Source organism: Vitis vinifera, chromosome 18 (assembly GCF_030704535.1).
Source record: "Vitis vinifera cultivar Pinot Noir 40024 chromosome 18, ASM3070453v1".
NCBI lineage: Eukaryota > Viridiplantae > Streptophyta > Magnoliopsida > Vitales > Vitaceae > Vitis > Vitis vinifera.
Genome location: NC_081822.1, coordinates 35,463,317 through 35,484,553, shown reverse-complemented (window position 1 = coordinate 35,484,553; position 21,237 = coordinate 35,463,317). Strand labels below are relative to the sequence as shown.

Genomic DNA, 21,237 nt, shown 5'->3' with positions numbered 1-21,237 from the left:
CCCTAATAATCCAAATAAGTGAAGAAATGCAAATCCCTAATATACAAATTCAAAGATGAAATTCTTCACATTGAATCAGTTTTATAAATTATAAATTCTAAAATACTAAAATAGCATGTCTCAAAGTCAACTGCATTAATTAAATAAAAAATAGCAACACAATTCAACCATAGTAAGATACAAAGGAAACTGGTATAATGACAAGCCAGGTCTTTCTTTTTCTTTTATGAGTAAAAGCCAAAAGGTAAAATGTGAAGAAAGCAAATTGAAGAAAGATATACCAGACTCTGCAGTTCTCTTTTATGGGCTAATATCAAGCATTTCCATGCAACTCCAGATGGAATACTTGACAGGATATTGTGATTTGATCATTGACACAACTCCAATTAAAACCTCCCTGGGAACTTTCTTACCTGACAGTGCATTTTAAGAGTGAGGAGCATTGAACTTCCTTGCCTTTCTGATAAAAATATGAAAGCATCTAACATTTTTTCAAATGAAATATTCTTTGAGTATACTTTCATGGAGTTTAGGAGTTAAAAATATAAGTTAAATATCCCACAAGATATGATCTGACTTAGCAAAGTAAAGGGAGGTGGAACCCTATCACACATAATCTCACTCTTGATGACAAGAATCTTTTCCTCATAGTCGATGTAATTTTCTAATAGACATGTTCTAGAACCCCCAGAAGCTCAAGTATCCAGGGGCTTTCAACTCTCTTTGGGTAAGGAACTTGACATATTGACCATATGCTTCTACATTATTTCTGTTACTAGAATACTTTTAGAATGCCTATAGCATTGTGATGAACTTAGGCCACCATTTTTTCATGACTAAATGATACTGTGCTGCTCAGTGAAGATTCCGGCAATGGGCAACATGACTAGAGGACAATTAAAATCAGAGTGAAATTATCCCAGCCTAATATTCGATATCAAATTATGGCAGTTGAAGAAGTACTAGAAAATCACAGTAAATGGGTGGCATGAGGGCCCCTTGTATGATCACTATAACATGGAGTCCTTAAAATAGATCAAATTATGTATCTCATTTAACTTCAGGAAGAAAAATAAAAATAAAAATAATAAGAACAAAAATTCATATACCTAATTTCATGAAATAATGAATGGTGAGATGTTGAACCACATGGTATTCAAGAAGTTTGTATGAAAGATTGATGGGAGGAGACTACAAACCGTGTCCAAGTCCTCATTTCTTAGTTTTATCAAGCACTTCAATGCATCTCTTTGGGATTCCATATTGTTCAACTAGATGTTTTGCCAGATCTTCAATCACACCTCCTTGAACCAGAACTTCATGTCCTTTCTTACCTGAAAGGGGCAAAATGAAAACAACAATCTCAAATTAACATAGAACATATATTTGAGGGGACATGTAGCAGATCAGCTGAATCCAAGAAGATAGCAGCTAAATGTCAGATTGAGCCCCACAAATATCTCCAGGCCATCAATTAATACAAGATGCATACTACAGGATAATTTTAAAAAGAAAAAAGAAAAAAGAAAAAAGAAAAAATGTATATCAGAAGACCACGTAATGAATTGATCAACTTTCCAGCTCCCCTAGTGACATAAGATACATACTACAGGAATTTTTTTTTTTTAAAAAAAAATGTGTCAGTGTAAATTCATAAAAACTTATGTGTGCGCCTAAAGATGGATGACTAATGAGGATGACTATAGCAAATAATTATAGATGGGATTTTTACCATTTGGTGAATACATTCTTTTTAATTTCTAACCATTTTTCTCTAATTTGGCTGAGCAAAATCATGACCAATGTCAAGTGCAACACATGGGCACATTTAATCTTACTAAAATATAGGAAATTACCAACAAATTTGAATTCCTATATTACATGCCATAATGATATGTTCAAATCCTTAAAAAGCTCTATTGTAATTGGGAACAAAGAGGACCAAAATAACATTTCTAAACCTAATTTTAAAAAACAAGGCCATCTTAAGAGTAGGGATTATTTCCTAAACAACGTTCATGCAAATAATAATAACAACAATACAATAATGATAATAATAATAATAACAAGACATTTTAGGAAATACCTGGCAGTTCTGCCACTGTCGTACTGCAAGCAAATTTCTTCTGCAACTCTGATGCCAAAGCTTCAGCATCCATCAAGAATGATTCAAACCCTGAGACTTTAGTCACCTTCTTGTTACCCTGCCTCCGTTCTGTCATTATCTGAATATTTTTAAGGGCACCTTTGCGAACAACTGACTCACCTCCTCTTGTCACTACATGATGAGCTTGCATGCGATTCACGAAGGTATGTCCTAACTCCTTCTTATGAATTGCAGTTGGGTAAGTTGATCCCTTTTTAATAGCTCCTTTGAACAAAGCATCGCATAATATTGCATCTAATACCACCATGGATTTGTCTGTTGGTTTGACCAGATTTTCTTTCTCAATATATCTGAAGACAATATCGGTGGCTTCAGAGGCACTGAACAGTTTCCCCGTATCGACTCCCACAGAAGCAAAAATAGGATTGACATGCACACTCGGTTTGTATATCTCAGCCACTTCAAGTGTTTTATGTGATCGACTTTCACTAGCAGCATGGTCACTGGTCTGATCACTTTTTTCCACTTGCCGTTTCTCAGGCCTGAAAGATGTGTACTCTGGATGATTGCGGTTGACAGAATTTAATACCACCTCTTTTTTATGTTTATCCTCTTTTACTGAAATCTGTCCATGTGGTAGAATCAACAGAAAACCAAAATAAGTTCAATAGCAAATTCAATAAAGATAAGTTACTAATCTTAATTTAGTGGTACTAACCCTCGTTTAAAGTGTGACAAGATTTGGAACCACACATTTACTTTCATGCATAAAATGTAACCAAACTGAGAACCAAAAGTATCTCTCATTAAAATTTAATACAATTTTAAAGTATCAAAGTCAAAGCTTTCTATTCTCATCATCCATTCAATTTTCTCATAAGCTCATCCATTCATAGTTCTAAATCTTACCAAGGAACCAAACAGAACTTCAACCTTTTCAGAAAGGTGAACATTCAAGATGATCTAACAGTCTTAATCCTAAAATTTGATGCCTCAATAAGCACTTCTATTTCAATTAAACTCTCAAGAAATGTTCAATAAGAATATAGCAGTCTTTGAAGATTGCCTCTGATTAAAATTTGGAAGTGCTCTAATGAGCGGCTTGATAGTGCTATAAAAAAGGTAATAGTTTCTCCTGAGTTGGAAGGCAAATGTTCTTTGGCCTATTTAGTACTTGTTTGGCCAGGTAACAGTTTGTTAGCCCACCTACTTTTAGTTGTTTAAACCACATTGGCTATAATCAATAAAGTGCAGATAATTCTGGTCTTATTTCTATATATTCCAACTCTGTGCCAGAGATGAACAAAACTAATGATAAATTGTGGGCTTCAGGTTTAGGTAAGGATCCACTGAAACAACTTTTAGTCAAGAAATGGAAGATCCCAATTCTATCTAACTTCAAGCCTCACTCAGTTCAGTAAGGCTTTCTTGCAAGCTGATGTAACCTGAACAAAATACCACACCTAACCTGAACTGTTACTCCACAATGTCCTTCTGACAGCTAGGAGCTAAAACTACTAAATTTAACCTACTAGGTCATGTCATATCAAAAAATGGCCAAGTATGATTTCACACGTCAATTAATTCTAGAACCTTGTGAACCAAAACTCCAACTTGATGTGCTCCACCCATATATAAAAACCACCAAGCTATAAGCCATCTACAAAAACAACCATATCTATAACAGAGGAAGCAAAAACTTCAGCAAGCCCCTGTCAATAGTTTGCTGGTTGATCAAGAGAACCACCAAACTAAGGTAGCTCAGTTAAAGAGTATTCTCTATCATGTTGGTTTTTTATTCTAAAGTAGTTTGCATAAATACATGCAGAGTCTTGAACATGTCTAAATTCTCAATTGAAGAAACATCCCAAGTTATTGGGCAGCATCCTTGACTTCAGTTTATCTCCTCTCACAGCTAGACAGATGCAAGACTAAGAGGAAAATTCACAATCATCCAGAACCCTCTTGTGCAAATGGAGTTGGCGTTATGCGGTTGAAAGAGACTCATATTGGAAGCTTATTATTAGTACGAAGTATGGGGTTGAAAGAGGAGGGTGGAGCACGTGTGGGGCTAGGGAGGGCCATGGGGTTGGGCTTTGGAAGGATATCAGCAAGGAAGGTTTGCTACTGCTCAATAATGTATCTTTCTCGGTGGGGGATGGTAAAAGGGTGAGGTTTTGGAAAGACATTTGGTGCGGGAACACCCCCCTTTGTGAGGCTTTTCCCTCTTTGTTTGATTTAGCGGGTTCTAAAGATGCGTGGGTTGCGGACTATTGGGATCCAATGGGGGAAGTGGGAGGGTGGACTCCACTTTTCCTTAGACCTTTCAACGATTGGGAGGTGGAGGAGGTGGAGAGACTCCTATCGTCCATTCAAGGGAAGAGGTTGGATGCTGATGGGGAGGATAGGATGCTGTGGAGAGGGACGAAAAATGAGATTTTCACTGTAAAATCTCTTTACAAGTCTCTTGATCATAGCTGTGCAGTCTCGTTTCCGGGTAATATTATTTGGAGTCCGTATGTTCCTTCAAAGGTGAGTTTTTTTGCTTGGGAAACTTCTTGGGAGAAGGTCCTTACTCAAGATCAGCTTAAGAGGAGGGGCTGGATTCTAGCCAATAGATGTTGCTTGTGTTGCGTTGAAGAGGAAACGATAAATCATATCCTTGTTCATTGTTCTAAGACGAAGATTTTGTGGGATCTTTTGCTTTCTCTTTTTGGGGTCAATTGGGTGTTGCCGTTTTCGGTGAGAGACACTCTATTAAGTTGGCATGTCTCTTTTAAGGACAAGAATCATAGAAAGGTTTGGCGGGCAGCTCCTCTCTGTTTATTTTGGACAATTTGGAAGGAAAGAAATAGGATAGTCTTTGATAACGAGGCTTTGTCGACTCAAAGATTGAAAAACTCATTTGTTTGTAATCTCTTATCCTGGGCTAATTCCTCTATAGTTGTAGGCCCTTTATCTTTGTTTAACTTTGTGGATTGGTTGGGTTCTTGTTGAGGGCCGGTGAGTGCTTGTGTTTTTGTTGCTTGTTTTAGGTGTCTCTTGTATACTCCCTGTATGCTCTGGGTTGCCTTTCAAGCTCCCTTTCTCTAATATATCTTTGTGCTTTTGCCTATCAAAAAAAAAAAAATAAAGGCGAGGCAACTGTTATCTATCATGAGTGTGAAAAGTTTTCCTTTTTCGAAAAACGAATAAAAGGTTTCCATGCCAAAAATCAAAATGACCAGCTTGACTATAGATCTCACTTTATCAGAAATGAAATATGAAAAGAAAAAAAAAATCCCAACCAAACAGCATTATATGATTCCATTTCACAATCTTTGGTACAGAACATACACACTTTATATGTTTTTTTTTATTGTTATATATTTTATATCTGAACGAATTTAAGAGAAGAGAAAAGAGACACACCAATGTTGTGGAGGATTTAGCCTGTAGCCACTTTGATAATTTCTTGTAGGATGACTTTTTTATATCAAGTGTGATGCCTGAAGGCCTACAAGGTAATACATGGCCTGCCCTGCAGCAGCACCACAAACAAATAACATTATTTCTAAAAAACGTAAATGAAATGTACTCAAATGAAGTAAAACATTCATAGATTTTTCTTTTTTTAAAAAGTAGTTTCTAAGATTCAATGATTTCCCAACCCTAAGTTTCCATATTTTAATGTTATTATACCTACTATTTGTCCAGTTTTCTTTATGGTGGTTTGGGTTGTAACAATTCATAATCAACAAAAAGACATCATAAAAAATTGCTTCACCATGAAAACAGTCTCTGTAAGATTTAATCAAGATTTATGGTTTCTGATTTGTAAATGAAAGGGACACACACAGAGTTCATGTATTTAAGAACATGTTATCAGACAGCTTGGGGATTTGAACTGGCAATCAGCCACTAAAATAGTACAGATCACACTGAAAGCATTTCATTAATGTTTTACTTCAAAAAGAAAATTTGAAGGTCTGAAATGTGAGTCCAGCTTGGAAACTTTAATGTGAAAATTAAGAATGCAACCTAATTCATGCTTCTATTACATGTTCAAACTTTTCTTATCCATTTCCTTTTAATACAAACTGGATCAACCAAGCCAACTCATGGTTGGACTGGTTAAACCTGTGATCCAGTCACAAAACAGCTTGATGGTCAATCCAAGTTTAATTCCACTAGGAGATTTTAGCAATAATATCCAATTTCATCTCCATAATAAGGTCACAGTGCCACCCCCAGGAGAATTCATGCACAGGAGTTGCCATATGTAACATACCACAATGTGCTTCCAGGCATTGGAAGGTCTTTATCTTTAACCGTTGTATGCAAGGCTTGCAACAGACATTTGTCTAAAAGTGCATCCACATCTTCAGTGGATAGAGTGTGATGAACCTCAACATTTGACTCCTCATCAGTTACCTTCAGATCATCCACATTGGCAGTTATTTGTTCAGCAGGATCATTGCTAACATCAAGCTGTGCTGTTGAAGATGGGTTAGCTTCCGAAGTTAGATCCAAGACATCAACAGATTCACCCTCTTTTTTATTGCTAATGTCGTTTTGTGGATCACTTGAAGCCTCATTAACACCTTCGCATGAATCAGAAGCCTGACAAGCTGATGACAAAGAAGGATCTTCAAACACAACATCTTCTAAAAATCCTGCATTTGGCACATAATGGCCCTCAACTAATTCCCTGCAAGAATAATTCCCAAGCAGAATATCAATCATAGAACAATTTAAATCATTAATTGCAATCAAATCCAGTTTCCCCTATACTTGCCAGAGTGAATCTCGATAGTAATGAGTTATTCTCAAAGCTTTTCCACGCAGACCAGCTTTTAATGCTGCAGTGCTACTCATAGTTGTGGTCCCAACCTGCAAAAATTTCAAAATTCAGCGGTAACCTACTAGTGAGCTTATCCAATTAGATCACCACTCAAGACAGATTGAGATGTAAAAGCAGTCAAAAATTGAATAAACATACAGCAATTGGAGCCAGATTGCCTGGAACTTTAACTGCCCAAGGCTCCCCCTCTGCAAATGAAGGTAGCCCTTCAGCAGGAATGCTAATACCAGGGAACATCAGATCAGCACCTCCAATGACAAAACGAGAAACCTCACCCCCCTTCAGGATGAAAGCAGGCAAAAGATCAGGAACCTTCCAGAGGGCATAAACTACAATAGTGGAAAAGGAGTACAATCAGGACCGATAATTATGTCAATTTTCAAGACATAATTGAATTAAGGTTCTAAGTTAACAATAAAGCACAGGCATCCAAGTGGGCAAGGTTTATTTTCAAGCTATCCTTCAAATGACACTTTTTAGAGGGCAAAAAATATTTATTAAATGTAAAAGTGACAAAGAAAAGAGAGCTTCCCACAACATTTTTCATACATATACAGGCTTCCAATAAAAGAAAACCCAAACACAGATAGGTCATATGAAATTGCACTAATATCTATGTATTATAATCCTTGTCTTTAAGAACCAGAGAAATTGTCCCACCAATTTCAAGGAACTTCCACCCAATATGTGACTTATCTAGCAGCAGGATGTTATTGTTAACTTACAAGTTTCTCGCAAGCTATTATTGAGAAGCTAGAGTCAAATATATCCACATAAAATAAAACAAAACATTAGGCAAGCTTCACAAGTTCCAGGAAGAAAATGGCAAGGTAAAACCACACAAAGTACAAGGGGTTAATGGTTGAAGTCATAAGGAAGTTACCCTCAGGAATGCTTCCTTTTTAATCTGGTGGAGAATGGGGAAAGTGAAGGAGAAACAATAGATGGATGACTAGTATCACACTAGTGGGACTCTAAGAATCACTCTTCTTACACTTTCACGCATAGGTTCAGTTTAAATCACACAAACAAGATAACATTAAGCAGTAGAATGTTCCATGTTTTTCATTCATTAATTTAAAGTCTGACCAACTTCATACACTAAAACTCTAAGACTCAACTATTTGGAACAAATCACGGTAACAATAAAGCTTGTTAACTGATAGACAAAATCAAAACACTCTTGAAAAATTAAGACATTAATGACACTGAAAAGAACAACACTTATCACCCTCTAACTAGACTTGTAAAAACTCTTGGACCGAGAAACGATTTCTGCAGAACAGCTATGGGTTGAACTCCACATTAAATTACATAACATCTCAACTAAGCCCATTATCATCCAAAGTATGCCAAATCAAAATTTGGGTCTTAGCTTTCTATGCCTTTGGTAAACTTTCATAGGTGGTCGTTGCCACTTGTCTTCATCAACTCTCCCTGGCTTAGGAAAACTCAACCCAAAAGCATGGAATTTCTCATAAGGAGTGCAATTCAATTGCTGAACTTCATTATCTATGATCTGGGTATAATCAGGATGTGATCGTCCCTACTATTTCACAAGATACTTTTGATAACCCCCTCCTCTAGTTGAAGCAATTTGGTATGAACATCTTCAATCTCCTCTTTCAATCAAGGGGCTGGTGGGAGATGAGCATTTTGATCATCATTTGATATAGCAGTTTCAAAGCCATGGTATAGGGCAAAGGCCTACATATTGAAGATGTTACTAATGCACATTTTTTCTAGCAAGCCAAGTACATAAAAATCAGAGCCTATTTTCTTGAAGAATTTTGTAGATTTTGTCTTAAGCATCTTCAGGATATTATTCAGGCCTTGTTCACATTGTAACCCCATTTTCCTTGTTTTCCAGTTGAAACTTCTTAATAAGAATGTGAAGTGAATTCTTCATGACATGCATAACCTATATCGACTTTCCTACTTAACAATGGTTCATTTTAGCAACAGTCATTGGCTTCAGCACAACTTTTCTGTTTTTTAACATGAAATTATACATATTTTCTTTCCCACAATGATGCACATCCAGATCATAAAGTCAAGGACGATCGAGAATGCTATTGAGCACTTTCATAGCGAGAATGTCACACCAAATACAATTGCTAAAGAGGCCACAGAAAAGAGAAACAAGGTAGCATTGGCTTACAGGAATAGAAATGTTGTTATCCATGCTACCTTGTATGGTTGTGGTTTAGTTCAACAGGAAACTAGAGGTGCTAGATTGTGGATGTTGAGACAATGTTTATGCAACCGTCAGTGCCAATGACTCAATAATAAGTTTGCATGATTGGTTTCTGCGCCAAACTAACATCTAAAAAATATAAATGTTCACCTCTAATCTTCTTCCTCAATTTTGAGACTGCTAGAATGCGCCTGACAAAAGAACTAGTGAACCGTCTACTCTCCACTCTTCCAGGTAACCAAGTTGCTCCATCACCCAAATTAGCAGTATCTTATCACATTGACTATCAGATAACCTTCCTCTAATAATTTAATCATCATCCAGGCTGCTCTGATACCAAAATTGATGCAAACCAAAAAAAGTAAAAGAGAAATGATAGATCAATAACTACTATGACACTAGTGGGACTCAAGGAACCACTCCTGAAAACCTCAGGCTTCACACCTAGGTTCCGCTTTCATTAATTTTCATATGTTTGACCAGCTTCATATGCTACAATCCTAAAACCATAAGACTCCTTCGAGTAATAATAAAGCTTGGAAATCAACATAACCAAAACAAAATTAAAAGAATTTTCAAAAATAAGAAATTGATGACATTAAAAATAAGAACACCTATGATCCTTTGACAAGACTCATAAGCAATTCTTGGGCTAAAATTTAATCAAACCCTCAAACTCTAAAAAAAGTTAGCACTACTTTTATTCACCAATACAAAGAATCTAGCATTGAAATATACTACATAATCCAACCAATCCAAAATCCATCTTGCTAAGAGAAAATCCCAATTGGCATGGTCATAGGCCTTCTTCATATCTAGTTTACAAAGACACTTTGTTTAGAGCTCTTCAATCTTGAATCTAAAGCTTCACTTGCAATGAGCACAACATTCAAAATTTGTCTTCCTTGAAAAGCACTCTAAATATTGGATATCGCTCCTCCAAAAACCTCCTTAGCTTGAAGAAGTTTGTTGGAATAGCGATATTAGCCCATTTCTTTGCTAGAAGTTCATACAAGATGCGCACTAAGCTATTAGGTCTCAAGACTTCTAAATCTTCCTTCCACAAAGATGGTTGCCACCTGTCCCCATCAGAATCTCAGAGGAATTTTGTGTCTTCAATAAGCTAATAAATTATGATGAATTCAAAAGGCAGGTTTCTAAATATGATTCAAAAAGTTCCCCCTTGCCCTACTTCAAACCATAGGTCTCCCTCCTTTCTTAAGCTTCTTTAAAAAACAGTTGTTTCTCTGGGTTGCGAAGCTATCATGTGGTTGATTAGGAAAGTTTCATGCTTAATAAGAATCTTTTGATTTAGAATGAAAAAGACAAAAAGCAAAAACTAAACTATGAAGGCTAAACCCAACCCAAAAGACTCAAGGAAGAAGGACATCCCCAACAATCTTAGCTAAGATAGCAACCTCTAAATTAGCTAATCTAGGCTTCCAAATGAACGATCCTTAGATAAGTCCAAAATCCTACTTGTACCCTAATTTTGCTACAGGGATCCTCCCACCCTAGATCACCACCAAAGAATCCCATTCCATCAAGAGGTCCCTTTTACCATTGGTGAAGCATCTTTTAGACCTTTCAATGGAAATAATAGTTAGCTTAACAAAGCTTCAAATCAGCTTGCCCTTCCAATCTCTAATAATGACACACCTATACAACACATTACGCATTGCACTAATTGAAGCAGAGATCAAGGCTTACATCTTAAGGAAGAGTCCATTAGGTATTACTAACCCTTCTTTGAATACCTAAACAACAAGCCCTCACCCCATAGAACAATCCACAGGGATAATATTGAAAAGCTCATAACCCACAATGGATTTGAATACATCATCCATAACCTCAATCTTATCAAACCATAATGAATGCAATCCTCATTTTTTTATTGACTATAATAAACATAATACTCATATAACTTTGTTCCATTGTTTCTTTTAAAAGGCCAATTGAAACAATAGAATAAGATAGCCATTGGTTTCTAGGATGAGTCCAAATCTGGTCTTTTGCCATATTAAAAAGTGATACAGTTTGAAGATGTGCATATATGCATCATGTCTCTTTTCACAATGCCGATTAAAATTGTGAATAGTCAAGGAATTCTAAATAGACTTTCTCTTTAGGAAATTTAAATCCAATGAGAAATTGGGAGTATCAGAGGAACCTTATGAGTAAATTGGCTTTCTGTAGGCATGATAGGTTTAGAAATATCATTAATGCAAAAGTACACTCATTAGAAAATCTCCAGCCATTCCTCTATGCATAAGGAGGGTAAGGAAAGGGTGCTACGTCTGGTAGTTTTGAGAATGTTGAAGTCATTGCAAGAGGATGGACAAGAAAGGGACCCTCTTATTAAGCATAAGGTCTTGTAAAGAGAAAATTATCCGATTAAAAGAAATGTTAGACAAGGGCATTTTTTTCAGAAAGAAAGGATGGGGCTAAATGCCTCCTAGGATTGTGGAGTTTAATTCATGAATGAAAGACATTTCGTTCTAATTCAACTTTAAAAGGAATGAATTCTGGAATCAAGTTAATCTTCGTATAGGCAACTTGTTTTCTATGAATATGCATCATAGCAAAATGCAGAAAGAAAGTGGCTTTCAAGTTAGCTTTTCAATGGTAGCATCAATAATCTATAACAAAATAAAAGAGCAACATTTTGTAGCTAAAAGAATGAATCAAGAAAAGAAGATATAGAATTTAACCAAGAATTAATAAATTGTCAACCACCTGTTGGGAATATTTCTGTTCCTCGCCCATCAATGTCAAAAAACATAGGAAAACCACCTTCCACACCATACAAATGAACTCGATTTTGTAACTTCACAATTGTTATCTCAGCCTGAAACATAAATGACACATCAATGATAAGCAGTCAATCATTTGGCCAACAACAATTCAGGGCCATAAACATTAAAAGAATGTTTCCCATTAAGCATCATAAAGATGTGTGACACTAGAACATCAAATAATGACTAAATTGCAAACTAAGGTAGGAAAAACCATCTAGGCTGTGTTTGTCTAACCAAAATTCAAAACTCTCAAAATCATGTGGAATATAGCACATGCTTGGTTTTGATCTTCCATGGAAAAACTTCATTTCCTTGGTGCCTATGCTTAATTCAAAGTTTGAACTTATCTATATTCAAGTTAATTTACTGCTTAGTTGCTTCAGGTTGTAGTCCATGATTTTTTTCTTTATTCTACATTTCTTAGGTGCCTCCTAGAACTTTGAAAGAGGTTCTTCTTTGTCAGCATGTAAATGCTATCAAGAAAAACATATAATCATCTTCAATGATAGTACAAGTGCAGAGGTATGTCTTTTAAATAATTTTTTGCATTTCTTTTCGCATTTTTTGAGTTGGAAGAATCAGGTATCGCAGATGGCATTCAATGTTACAAGGTCAAATGTTTTACAAATGTCTAGCACAGTACTTCCAAATATACTTAGAATGTTTGAAACTGTATGTCCTGACAGTTTTATAAGCATCTGGAACTGTACATCTGGACACTCTATCTACCAAACAATTGAACTTTGTTCGCCCTTTACATCCCAATATTTATGTTGTGTCTAGCCTTCCAATATCAGACATCTCCTCATTGTCTGGACCTCTCCACTGTGTCTGGCCTTCCAAGTTCAAACACCACAAAATGAGGTTTTTTTTTTTTTTCATTTCTATTGCACCTTTTCACAATTTCTCACTTCTAAATTATTGCAAAATTCTTCCTAATTGTTTTTCAACTATTTTTACAACAAGCTTTTTGTTAAAAATTACATAAAAAAAATAAGCTCAAAGATATTTATGCGGTATATTATATGGATTCAAACAAAATGTATTGAAGAAAAAATAGATTTCTCTTAGGGTTCATGGTTGAGAAAAAATAAGTTGAGAGAAAAAAGAAAGAAGAATATTGGTGCGAGAGAGAAGAATGGGAAAGGTGTTTTAGGTATTTTAAAATTGTAGGTGAATGTATTAATAAGATAATTATTTTTAAGTGGACATGTAAATAGGGTGGATGCAAATATAATTCCCCTTAAAAAAATAAAAAGAGCAGTTTAAATAATAGATGATGATATTAAAGGGAACAAAAGAAAGGATGACAATGATGCTAGAGAGAGGGAGAGAGAGAGAGAGAAAGAGGAAAATTGTACCAAGTTTCATAAATCTCAAAATGTAGAGAGGTCTAGCAACATTAGCTTGGGAAAAATAAAATAAAATAATTTAGCTAGAAGTTCTAAATGCTTTCAATTTTTGCGGAAAAAGATGGATATGAGAGAATTTGAAATTTAAATAAAATCCCAATTTTCCAAACTACCACCACCATTCTTTGTTTACCTAGGTTGGTATGTTTTTCCTCCCTCTCCGCCATCATCTTCTCTATCTCTTTTGATTTATCATGCCAAATTAGCTGAATTATGATCTATTAGATTTTCTTCATTTTTTTTTTTTTTTTTCATTTAACAGATTTTGAAGCTCCATAGCTGGTGTTCCGAGTTTTGCATAAACATTGTTTGCAATGAAAAATGCATTGTTGCCACTAAGTATCACTTCCCATGAATTCAAAAGTCAGTTTGACTTGATACCTTGGACTGAGAAATTAAATAGGATTAGGGTTTGTTCCTTCATTTAGGTGGTGTTTGTTTCATTGTCTGAATAATATATTTGAATTTGACTTAAATCCAAATAGAACTAAACATTAAGTATTTAGACCATTTGATTTTTACTAATGTCAATGTTGTTAAATGTTAAGTTGTTGACTTTTATTAGTGTCCAAATACTGTGAAGTGTTAAATATATTTATTTTTACATGTTAATTTATTTTGGTCTTATTGTACAGCAAGAAGTTGAACTTTGAAAATTTGTAGTAAATTCATTTCTAAACAGAAATTTCTTATTTCTAGTGTTGTTTATTTTCATTTTTGAATGAGAAGTCTACATAGATTTATGGAATATAATTTCATTGAAAATTGGATGAATTTTGAGCAAAAATAATTGCTACAAGTAGTAGAATTTCTGTTTTGATTTGGAATTTTGTGACCTTTAAAATTAATTTGAATTTTTAGATCCAATTTATTAGGAAACAAGAGAAAAAAAATAAAACAAAAATAAAAGCTATTTTCATTTTCAGTTTTTTTGTGGATGACAATTTTGCTAATTTATGCTAAATTCATTTTTTATTCAAATTGCAAGAAATTAAGGCAGATTAATTAGTTTTTAAAACAAGAGTTATCCAAAATTTTCAAAAATGAACCCAGTTTTATTTTATGTGAGAAATTGGAGGGTATTATAACAAAGTTAAAGGTTGAAAATAGAAGGGAGAAAAAGTAACTTTTTGATCAAATTATTAAAAAAAAATCATTTTTTCTGTTAAAATAAAATTGTCTTGAAGAAGTGATAAGTAAAAAAAAACAAACAACTCTAAAATGTCTCAACTCTTAAGCAATTTGCTTTGATACTTGAGTAAAAAATGAGAATATTTTAGGCATTGCTGCTATTTATAAGAGTTAAAATGAACAACTCTAAAATGTCTTAACTCGAGCAATTTGCTTTGATACTTGAGTAAAAAAATGAGGATATTTTAAGCATTACTGCTATTTATAAGAGTTGATTAGTTGATTGCAAATAATAGTATTCATGTTTTATGATAGCTATGTTGATACTCTTAACTAACTAATAACAACTATTTAACTTATATAAATATTTTTTAAAAGTGTATAAATTATTATTGAAAATAAATTGCTTTAGTTCTTCTACATTTATTCAACAATAGTGCTTCTCAAAGGTAGAGAATAATGATTAAACAAGTATTAAAAAAAAAAAAAAAAAGCATCTTCATTTCAGTCTCCTCTAGTGCCAATCAAGACGAACATAAAGAATCATTCACATTTCAGTTTCATCAAATGATAAGCAATCCAATTGATCTCATTTCCCTTCCATTAATTGAATTCCTTTCTAACAATCATTCAGTTATATACCACAATGTCAGCAATTTGGTTCCAAATCCTCTCCAAATTTCCTTTCCTTTCCTCCATTCAAACCACGGTGTAAGCAACCAACAACCCGAGTATCCAATTCAGTCATTATTCAATACTTAAACACCACAAAACGCATAATCCAGTTTCAAATTCAAAGAAACGGTAGTTTCCAAATCAAAAATAAAATATTTTCACTTCACAGCATTTTCTGAACAGCCAAACAGACAACTAACCACTCTAACACATCGAATTGATCAAATAAACCAGATACAAAACCAAATAGAAGCAATTTCGTATACCTTAGGAGGAAGAATCGAATCGATTTCAGAATCGGAGGCGTTACGAAATCGCTCTTTGATTGTTCGCTTCAGCTTTTTGCGGTCTGCGCCGGACAACCGCTGCTGCGACTTCGCCTCCAACGATTTCTTAAACATAGTGTGCTCTCCGCAAAACGTTTCGTTTTGAGGACTCTATGTCCCTCTGAATCGATTGAAGGCTTGCGACGAAGTTGAAGGTTCTGGAAATTTATACGGGTTCTCCAGTGGCGGTGGGTGCTGATGGGATTGGACGTTATAGTGTTGTACCTTGTAACCTGGTGCTTGTTTTAGTTGTACCTTGAGAATATATAAATAAATTTTTTCATTACGGACTATAGCATGATTTAGTATCCACAAATGAAGCAATTATATTATTGGTTTGTTTAAAAGAATAAAAGATTACAGATATTGATTTTTTTATTTTTACTTTCATTTTAAATTTAGCTTACTTTTGTTTGGATAATCAAATTCTAAAAAGAGAGCCATAAAGAAGGTACCCATTTTTTAAAATTTATTTTGAAAATAAAAATAAACTTAGATGAAATTAATCAATTTTTAATTTCATGATAGGTGAATTTATTTTTATGGTAGCTTTTTAAAAAAAACATTTTTAATGGTATTTAAAAAATCAATTATTTCAAAAAGTAGTTCAATATTTATTCATTTTGATTCTAAATTTAGATTGTCTTTCACAATAATTATAGGAAGCGCATTTAAATTAAAATTTGTTTTTTAAAAAAACAAAATAGAATGTATTTGATAATGATTTTTGGAAATATTTCAATTTTTATAATATTTAAAAACTAAAAATTCTTAAGTATTAAAAATGTTAAAAGTGTTTCCTAAAATCACAATCAAATTAATTTTAAAAATACGTTTAACAGTGATTTTAGAAAATGTTTCTAATTTTCTAATACTTTAAAAAATTTTATCTTTTAAATATTAAAGATGTTAAAAGTACTTTTTAAAATTACGTCAAACATACTTTACATGTTTGATAAAATTTAAAAAATATTTTTAAAAAATTGAAAAATTAATAATAGAGTTGAAAAACCATGTATAATAATGTTTTTCCGATGTAACATCGGATGGATGATACTTTTAAAAACACTTTAGAAAAAATACTTCCATCAAACCGGTGGTTGTTAAAACTATTTTTTGAAGTTTTGAAAACGGGATGTTCTTAGTAGTTCGGTTTACAACTTCAAAATGTTAGTTTTGAAACCTTGATATTCAAATAAGCCTCAAGGAGAATGTGTTGTATTTTGAGAATCGGAGCTTAATGGAGCAGGGACCAAAGATACAAACAATGGTGCCCCAGCACGTGGCCGAATGGGTTGCCATGGGACGATGGATCAATTGAGCAGATATGTTTCTCAATGGTCACCTAATTGCATGAAGACTAACTAGACCAAGAGGATTGATCGGAGTTTAGGGAAATTGTTTCTAATGATTAATTGACTTTTGTTTTTATATAAATTTCTTAACTCTTATTTATTAATCTCCAACGATCCAAAATTGAATCTTGTCCCTTATGAGAGTATCAAAATCATAAAGGAGTGCATCTAATTTCAAGTTTGCAAATCATTGATTACACCCTTCAGATCCTAACCAAGTTCTATTATGATATTCCATTTGCGTAAGTGTTAAGTCTTGTAAAAATTACCTTGACTTGACTTAATTTTCTTTGTATTAGCTTGTGTTAGGATTATAAAATAATAAGTTGTTAACTGTTAGTTTACTAAGCTGTTAGTTTGTTAGCCGTTAAGAGGATGTTAAATTGCTATTAACATATTGTTAGTGTTGTACACGTGTAAGCAAGTTAGTTAGTGAGAAGAAACTATTGTAATATAAATCTTGAGGTTTGCTCCGTAAACCAAAACAGAGGATTTCTTCTAGATTGAATTTGAGTAATTTCTTTCCCTCTTTCTCACTTCTTTCTCTCTTTATTATCTTAGTTCTAACCGCTTGCATTAACAAGAAAGCAAAAAGGGAAGTGAAAGATATCCTATAGTGTAATATAGAGGTTCATTGAAACATTAAAATTCAAGCATAAAGAACGTGAAAACTCTCGAAGTTGGATGAAGTGGACGTAAATAAATTATCGAACCATTATAAATATCGTTTATTCCTTCTCATCTCTCCTTATTTATTGTTAATATTAATTATTACATTGCATTCATCTTATTCTTAAGTTGTTAAAATTGATCAAATTTTTTAAAATACAACCAACGCCCAATTCACTTTCTCTCTTAGGCAAAAACTTAGGTTAAATTAGTTTGTGTTCACAATATTTATAACATTTTTTATTTACGTTAATAATTGACAATATAAAAATAAAATATATCAAAATACATTTCTAAAAATTAGTTTTGATCTCACTTCAAAGTTGGATATTTTTGTAATTACTTTTTATTTATTTTACTAAATACTTTAATTATAAAAAGTCATTATAAAAGTGATTACATGGGACCTAAAATCAATGCCAGAAGTAAATGCTATGATGGTTATATCACCATTTTGGAGAAAACAGATTAGTTGATATGGAGGGCATGAAGCGAGATGCAATCTATTAGGAAGAAAGTAATCAATTTGCAATTAAATATATTTTTAATGTGGATGAGAAAAGTAAGATAAGGACAGACTTAATTATTGTTTATTGTAACAAGGATGGTTTAGAAAATCCGTTTATGGATTCACGGAAAGTATGATAAATCATAATATTTCAAGAATATAAATTTACAAAGTGTGAGTATCATACTAACAAATAAGCTTGGATGACTATGCATTATTTTAAGAATATATTTAATGATTTGACAGACAAATGGATGGTAAAAAAGTTATTTTACTTGTTGATAATTATACTACTCATCTAAAAATTGAAGGATTGAAAAATATGAAATTACTTTTTTTTACCGTTCCATATAATATCTAAAACTTAACTGACAAGAATCATAGAAGCTTTCAAGATGTATCATCTTTGTCTTTATCTGAATATTATGGAGAAATATGAAGTGTGACAAACAAATTCCAAAAAAAAAAACAAAAATAAAAAGAGAAAATGTTCTAGATGTAATAAATTTTGCAATTTTGGCTTCGACAATGCATGTTTAGACAAATACAATTGCAAATTTTTTCAACATCGTAATATTAGATCCATGGATAACATGATTTCAAAGAATTTGGGTAAACCCTTAGATGGTGAAGACATTCGAGAGTTGAAAATACCAATCAAAGAGTTGCAATGTGTTAATGGAATGGACTTCAAGCACCTTTTCAACTATCGCAAAGAAAACCATACAACTTCATAGATTTTGAATAATAAACATATTATTGGGACTCATAAAAACTGATGGGGAGGCCAAAGTTCAAGATGATGCTTTTACTACTAAGTCTGTTTCGTGTAGAGAAACATTCAAAGTGATGATGACGTTAAACAATATTTTGTTGCAATGTGAATATGTTGTACCATAACTTTTTTTCACATTATAAAAAGTTAAAAATGATATCAAAGTTGACATTAATTTCAATAAGAAACAAGCAACATTGGGCATTTTATGAGGGCCTCTAAGACAAATCATTTGAATTTAATTTCTAATATTATGTGATAATATAGTCACTAAAGTTTGTGATGGATTTAGAATCAGATATGCCAATTATTAAAGTTATTCCTATAGTTTATGACAAAGCCTTATTTTTTATCACATAATATTAATATTATTTCCCCATATAATAATATAATATTATTATTTACAAAATTTAAATTATAGTCATTGGAGGTAATTAGCATTGATTGATTTAGAAAAATTAAACATTTTTTTTATTTCATATATGTATTTTCAAAAAAATTATATAGTGTTAATATTTTTTAAAATTATATTCACTCATTTAATTAGTTAGTTTGAATTTAATTAGAAATTTTATTTCATTAAAAAATTTAATTAGAATTATTCAGGTTTTAGTCATGATTCAAGTAGTCTTACTGCGTTATCAAAAAAACTATTTTCAAAATTAGAAAAATGTATTTTCTTCTTTTTTTTTTAAGTTAAAAAAATGTTTTCAAAATTAATTCCAAACATATATATATTAAGATTATTTTCTATTTTAAAGAAGAAAAATATATTTTAAAATTTTCAAAAAAAAAAAAGACATCAACAACCATGTTTTTCATCATCCATTTTGGCTCAACTCCATTGTTTTGGGGCCAAACTCAATGATACAAAATTTAAATTCAAACAGCTAATGGGTCGGGCGGCTAGAGGCCAATTCCCTTTTTAGATCTACACCCAATTTACAAAGTCACTTTGTGACAGGGACAAGCAACCAACACTATTTCAGGTGGTCCCTCGATATTTCAAACACCGACCTTATTGAATATCACAAGGAACCTTTGAACCAAAAGAACCTTCTATCATTATTTCTTGGCACCTTACCAACTCATACATACTCATATATATATATTTGAAAATTCTTTCTTTGATTTTTAAAGGTACTTTCCTTTTGTAATAATAATATCTTTGTTTATAGACTTGCTTTCTTTATTAGAAACTTATTGAGATAGAAATTATTTTTGAAAATAATTTTCTATTTTAAGGAATAAAAAATTGCTTTTTATAATAAATTTGAAACGTTTTCAATTATTTTTCATAAAATGCGGTGAGTAACAATCGAAAATAAGAAGAATATTTTGAAAATTTTTATAGTATATAAATAAACTATATTTTTAGAAAATAAAGAGATAAAATTGTTTTTTATATTTGATTTATTGAATAAAATATTGTTCTTATGAATAATTGAGAACCATTTTTTTAAACTATTTTTTTATAATGGTTTTCAAATGTCTTATCAAACCCATCTTATATTTTTGTGCAATTTATTTATTTATTTATTTTAGTTTGGCTAATTGCTCTTGCATAGTATTTAGATGGAATGACATGTAGTCAAAATGTACAACACCATCCTATAGAAGATTCAATCTAGCCATCTTAGAGTCACTGATTTTATCTTTCATCATGTTTTTGTGTGCATGATATGTACTAATCAATTTGATCGTTAGAAGTTGATATTTCAATTATCCTTTAATTTCTATACTTTTATTTTTGGGGAATTAATTTAATTAGCATACACATTATAAAGGTTATATGATTTGAATTTCACTATTATGATTTTTACGATATACAAAATTCGATGGATTTGGTTTCACGTTATCTCACTAGGGTTATGTTTTTGGATTATCGACGTATGAATGTCTAAATTTTTTACTATTTCACCCTACCTAAAAAATAAAAGAGTTTAATTTTTTTTCTTCACATATTCGATATTAAAATCTTAGAAGTTTGTCATTTTGCAAATAGAGGTTAAAAAAAAAAATACTTCATTGAAAATTACAACTATGTTAAATCTATATCACATGTCTAGTAGAAAGTTATATTATTCCATATCATCACAAAAGAGTAATGCATGAAGAGAAAAATAATTGTTAGTGAACCAAAGGAAAATGATTATAGGCAAAAACAAGTTGAAGAAGGAACTTGATATTATCAATGGACCATCACCATATATGATTAAGATTATTTTATTTTATTTTATTTTATTTTATTTATTTTCTTAGTAGGAAATAATTATTTATGTTATTTCCCATTAGGCCTCCACTTGGGTTTCATCCCCTCTTTCATTGTATCTTTTTCCATCAATTATTGGAAAGAGGCATTTACACAATCACCTCTCCCTATATCAATTCACCTACTAAAACTAGTTCTATAAAGTAATTACCAATTTCTAAGACCGTAT

The 21,237-nt window shown here is 32.4% G+C and overlaps 1 protein-coding gene across 2 annotated transcripts; it reads right to left on the bottom strand.

The window, feature by feature from the left end:
- Positions 1–116: 116 nt before the first annotated feature.
- LOC100260152 (uncharacterized) lies at positions 117–15,700 on the bottom strand. 2 transcript variants are annotated; one of them, XM_002271213.5, is made up of 9 exons: positions 15,430–15,700; positions 11,884–11,995; positions 7,089–7,279; positions 6,885–6,979; positions 6,378–6,797; positions 5,519–5,627; positions 2,087–2,732; positions 1,200–1,334; positions 117–413 (listed from the first exon to the last, which is right to left on the bottom strand). In XM_002271213.5, the coding sequence occupies exons 1-8, from the start codon at positions 15,562–15,564 to the stop codon at positions 1,213–1,215; spliced, it is 1,830 nt and encodes a 609-aa protein (XP_002271249.1). In that variant the 5' UTR covers positions 15,565–15,700; the 3' UTR covers positions 117–413; positions 1,200–1,212. The 2 variants fall into 2 exon arrangements, with proteins under 2 accessions (XP_002271249.1, XP_019072301.1); XM_019216756.2 differs by lacking the exon at positions 15,430–15,700 and having other exon boundaries at positions 7,089–7,229; positions 11,884–11,988.
- Positions 15,701–21,237: the final 5,537 nt, after the last annotated feature.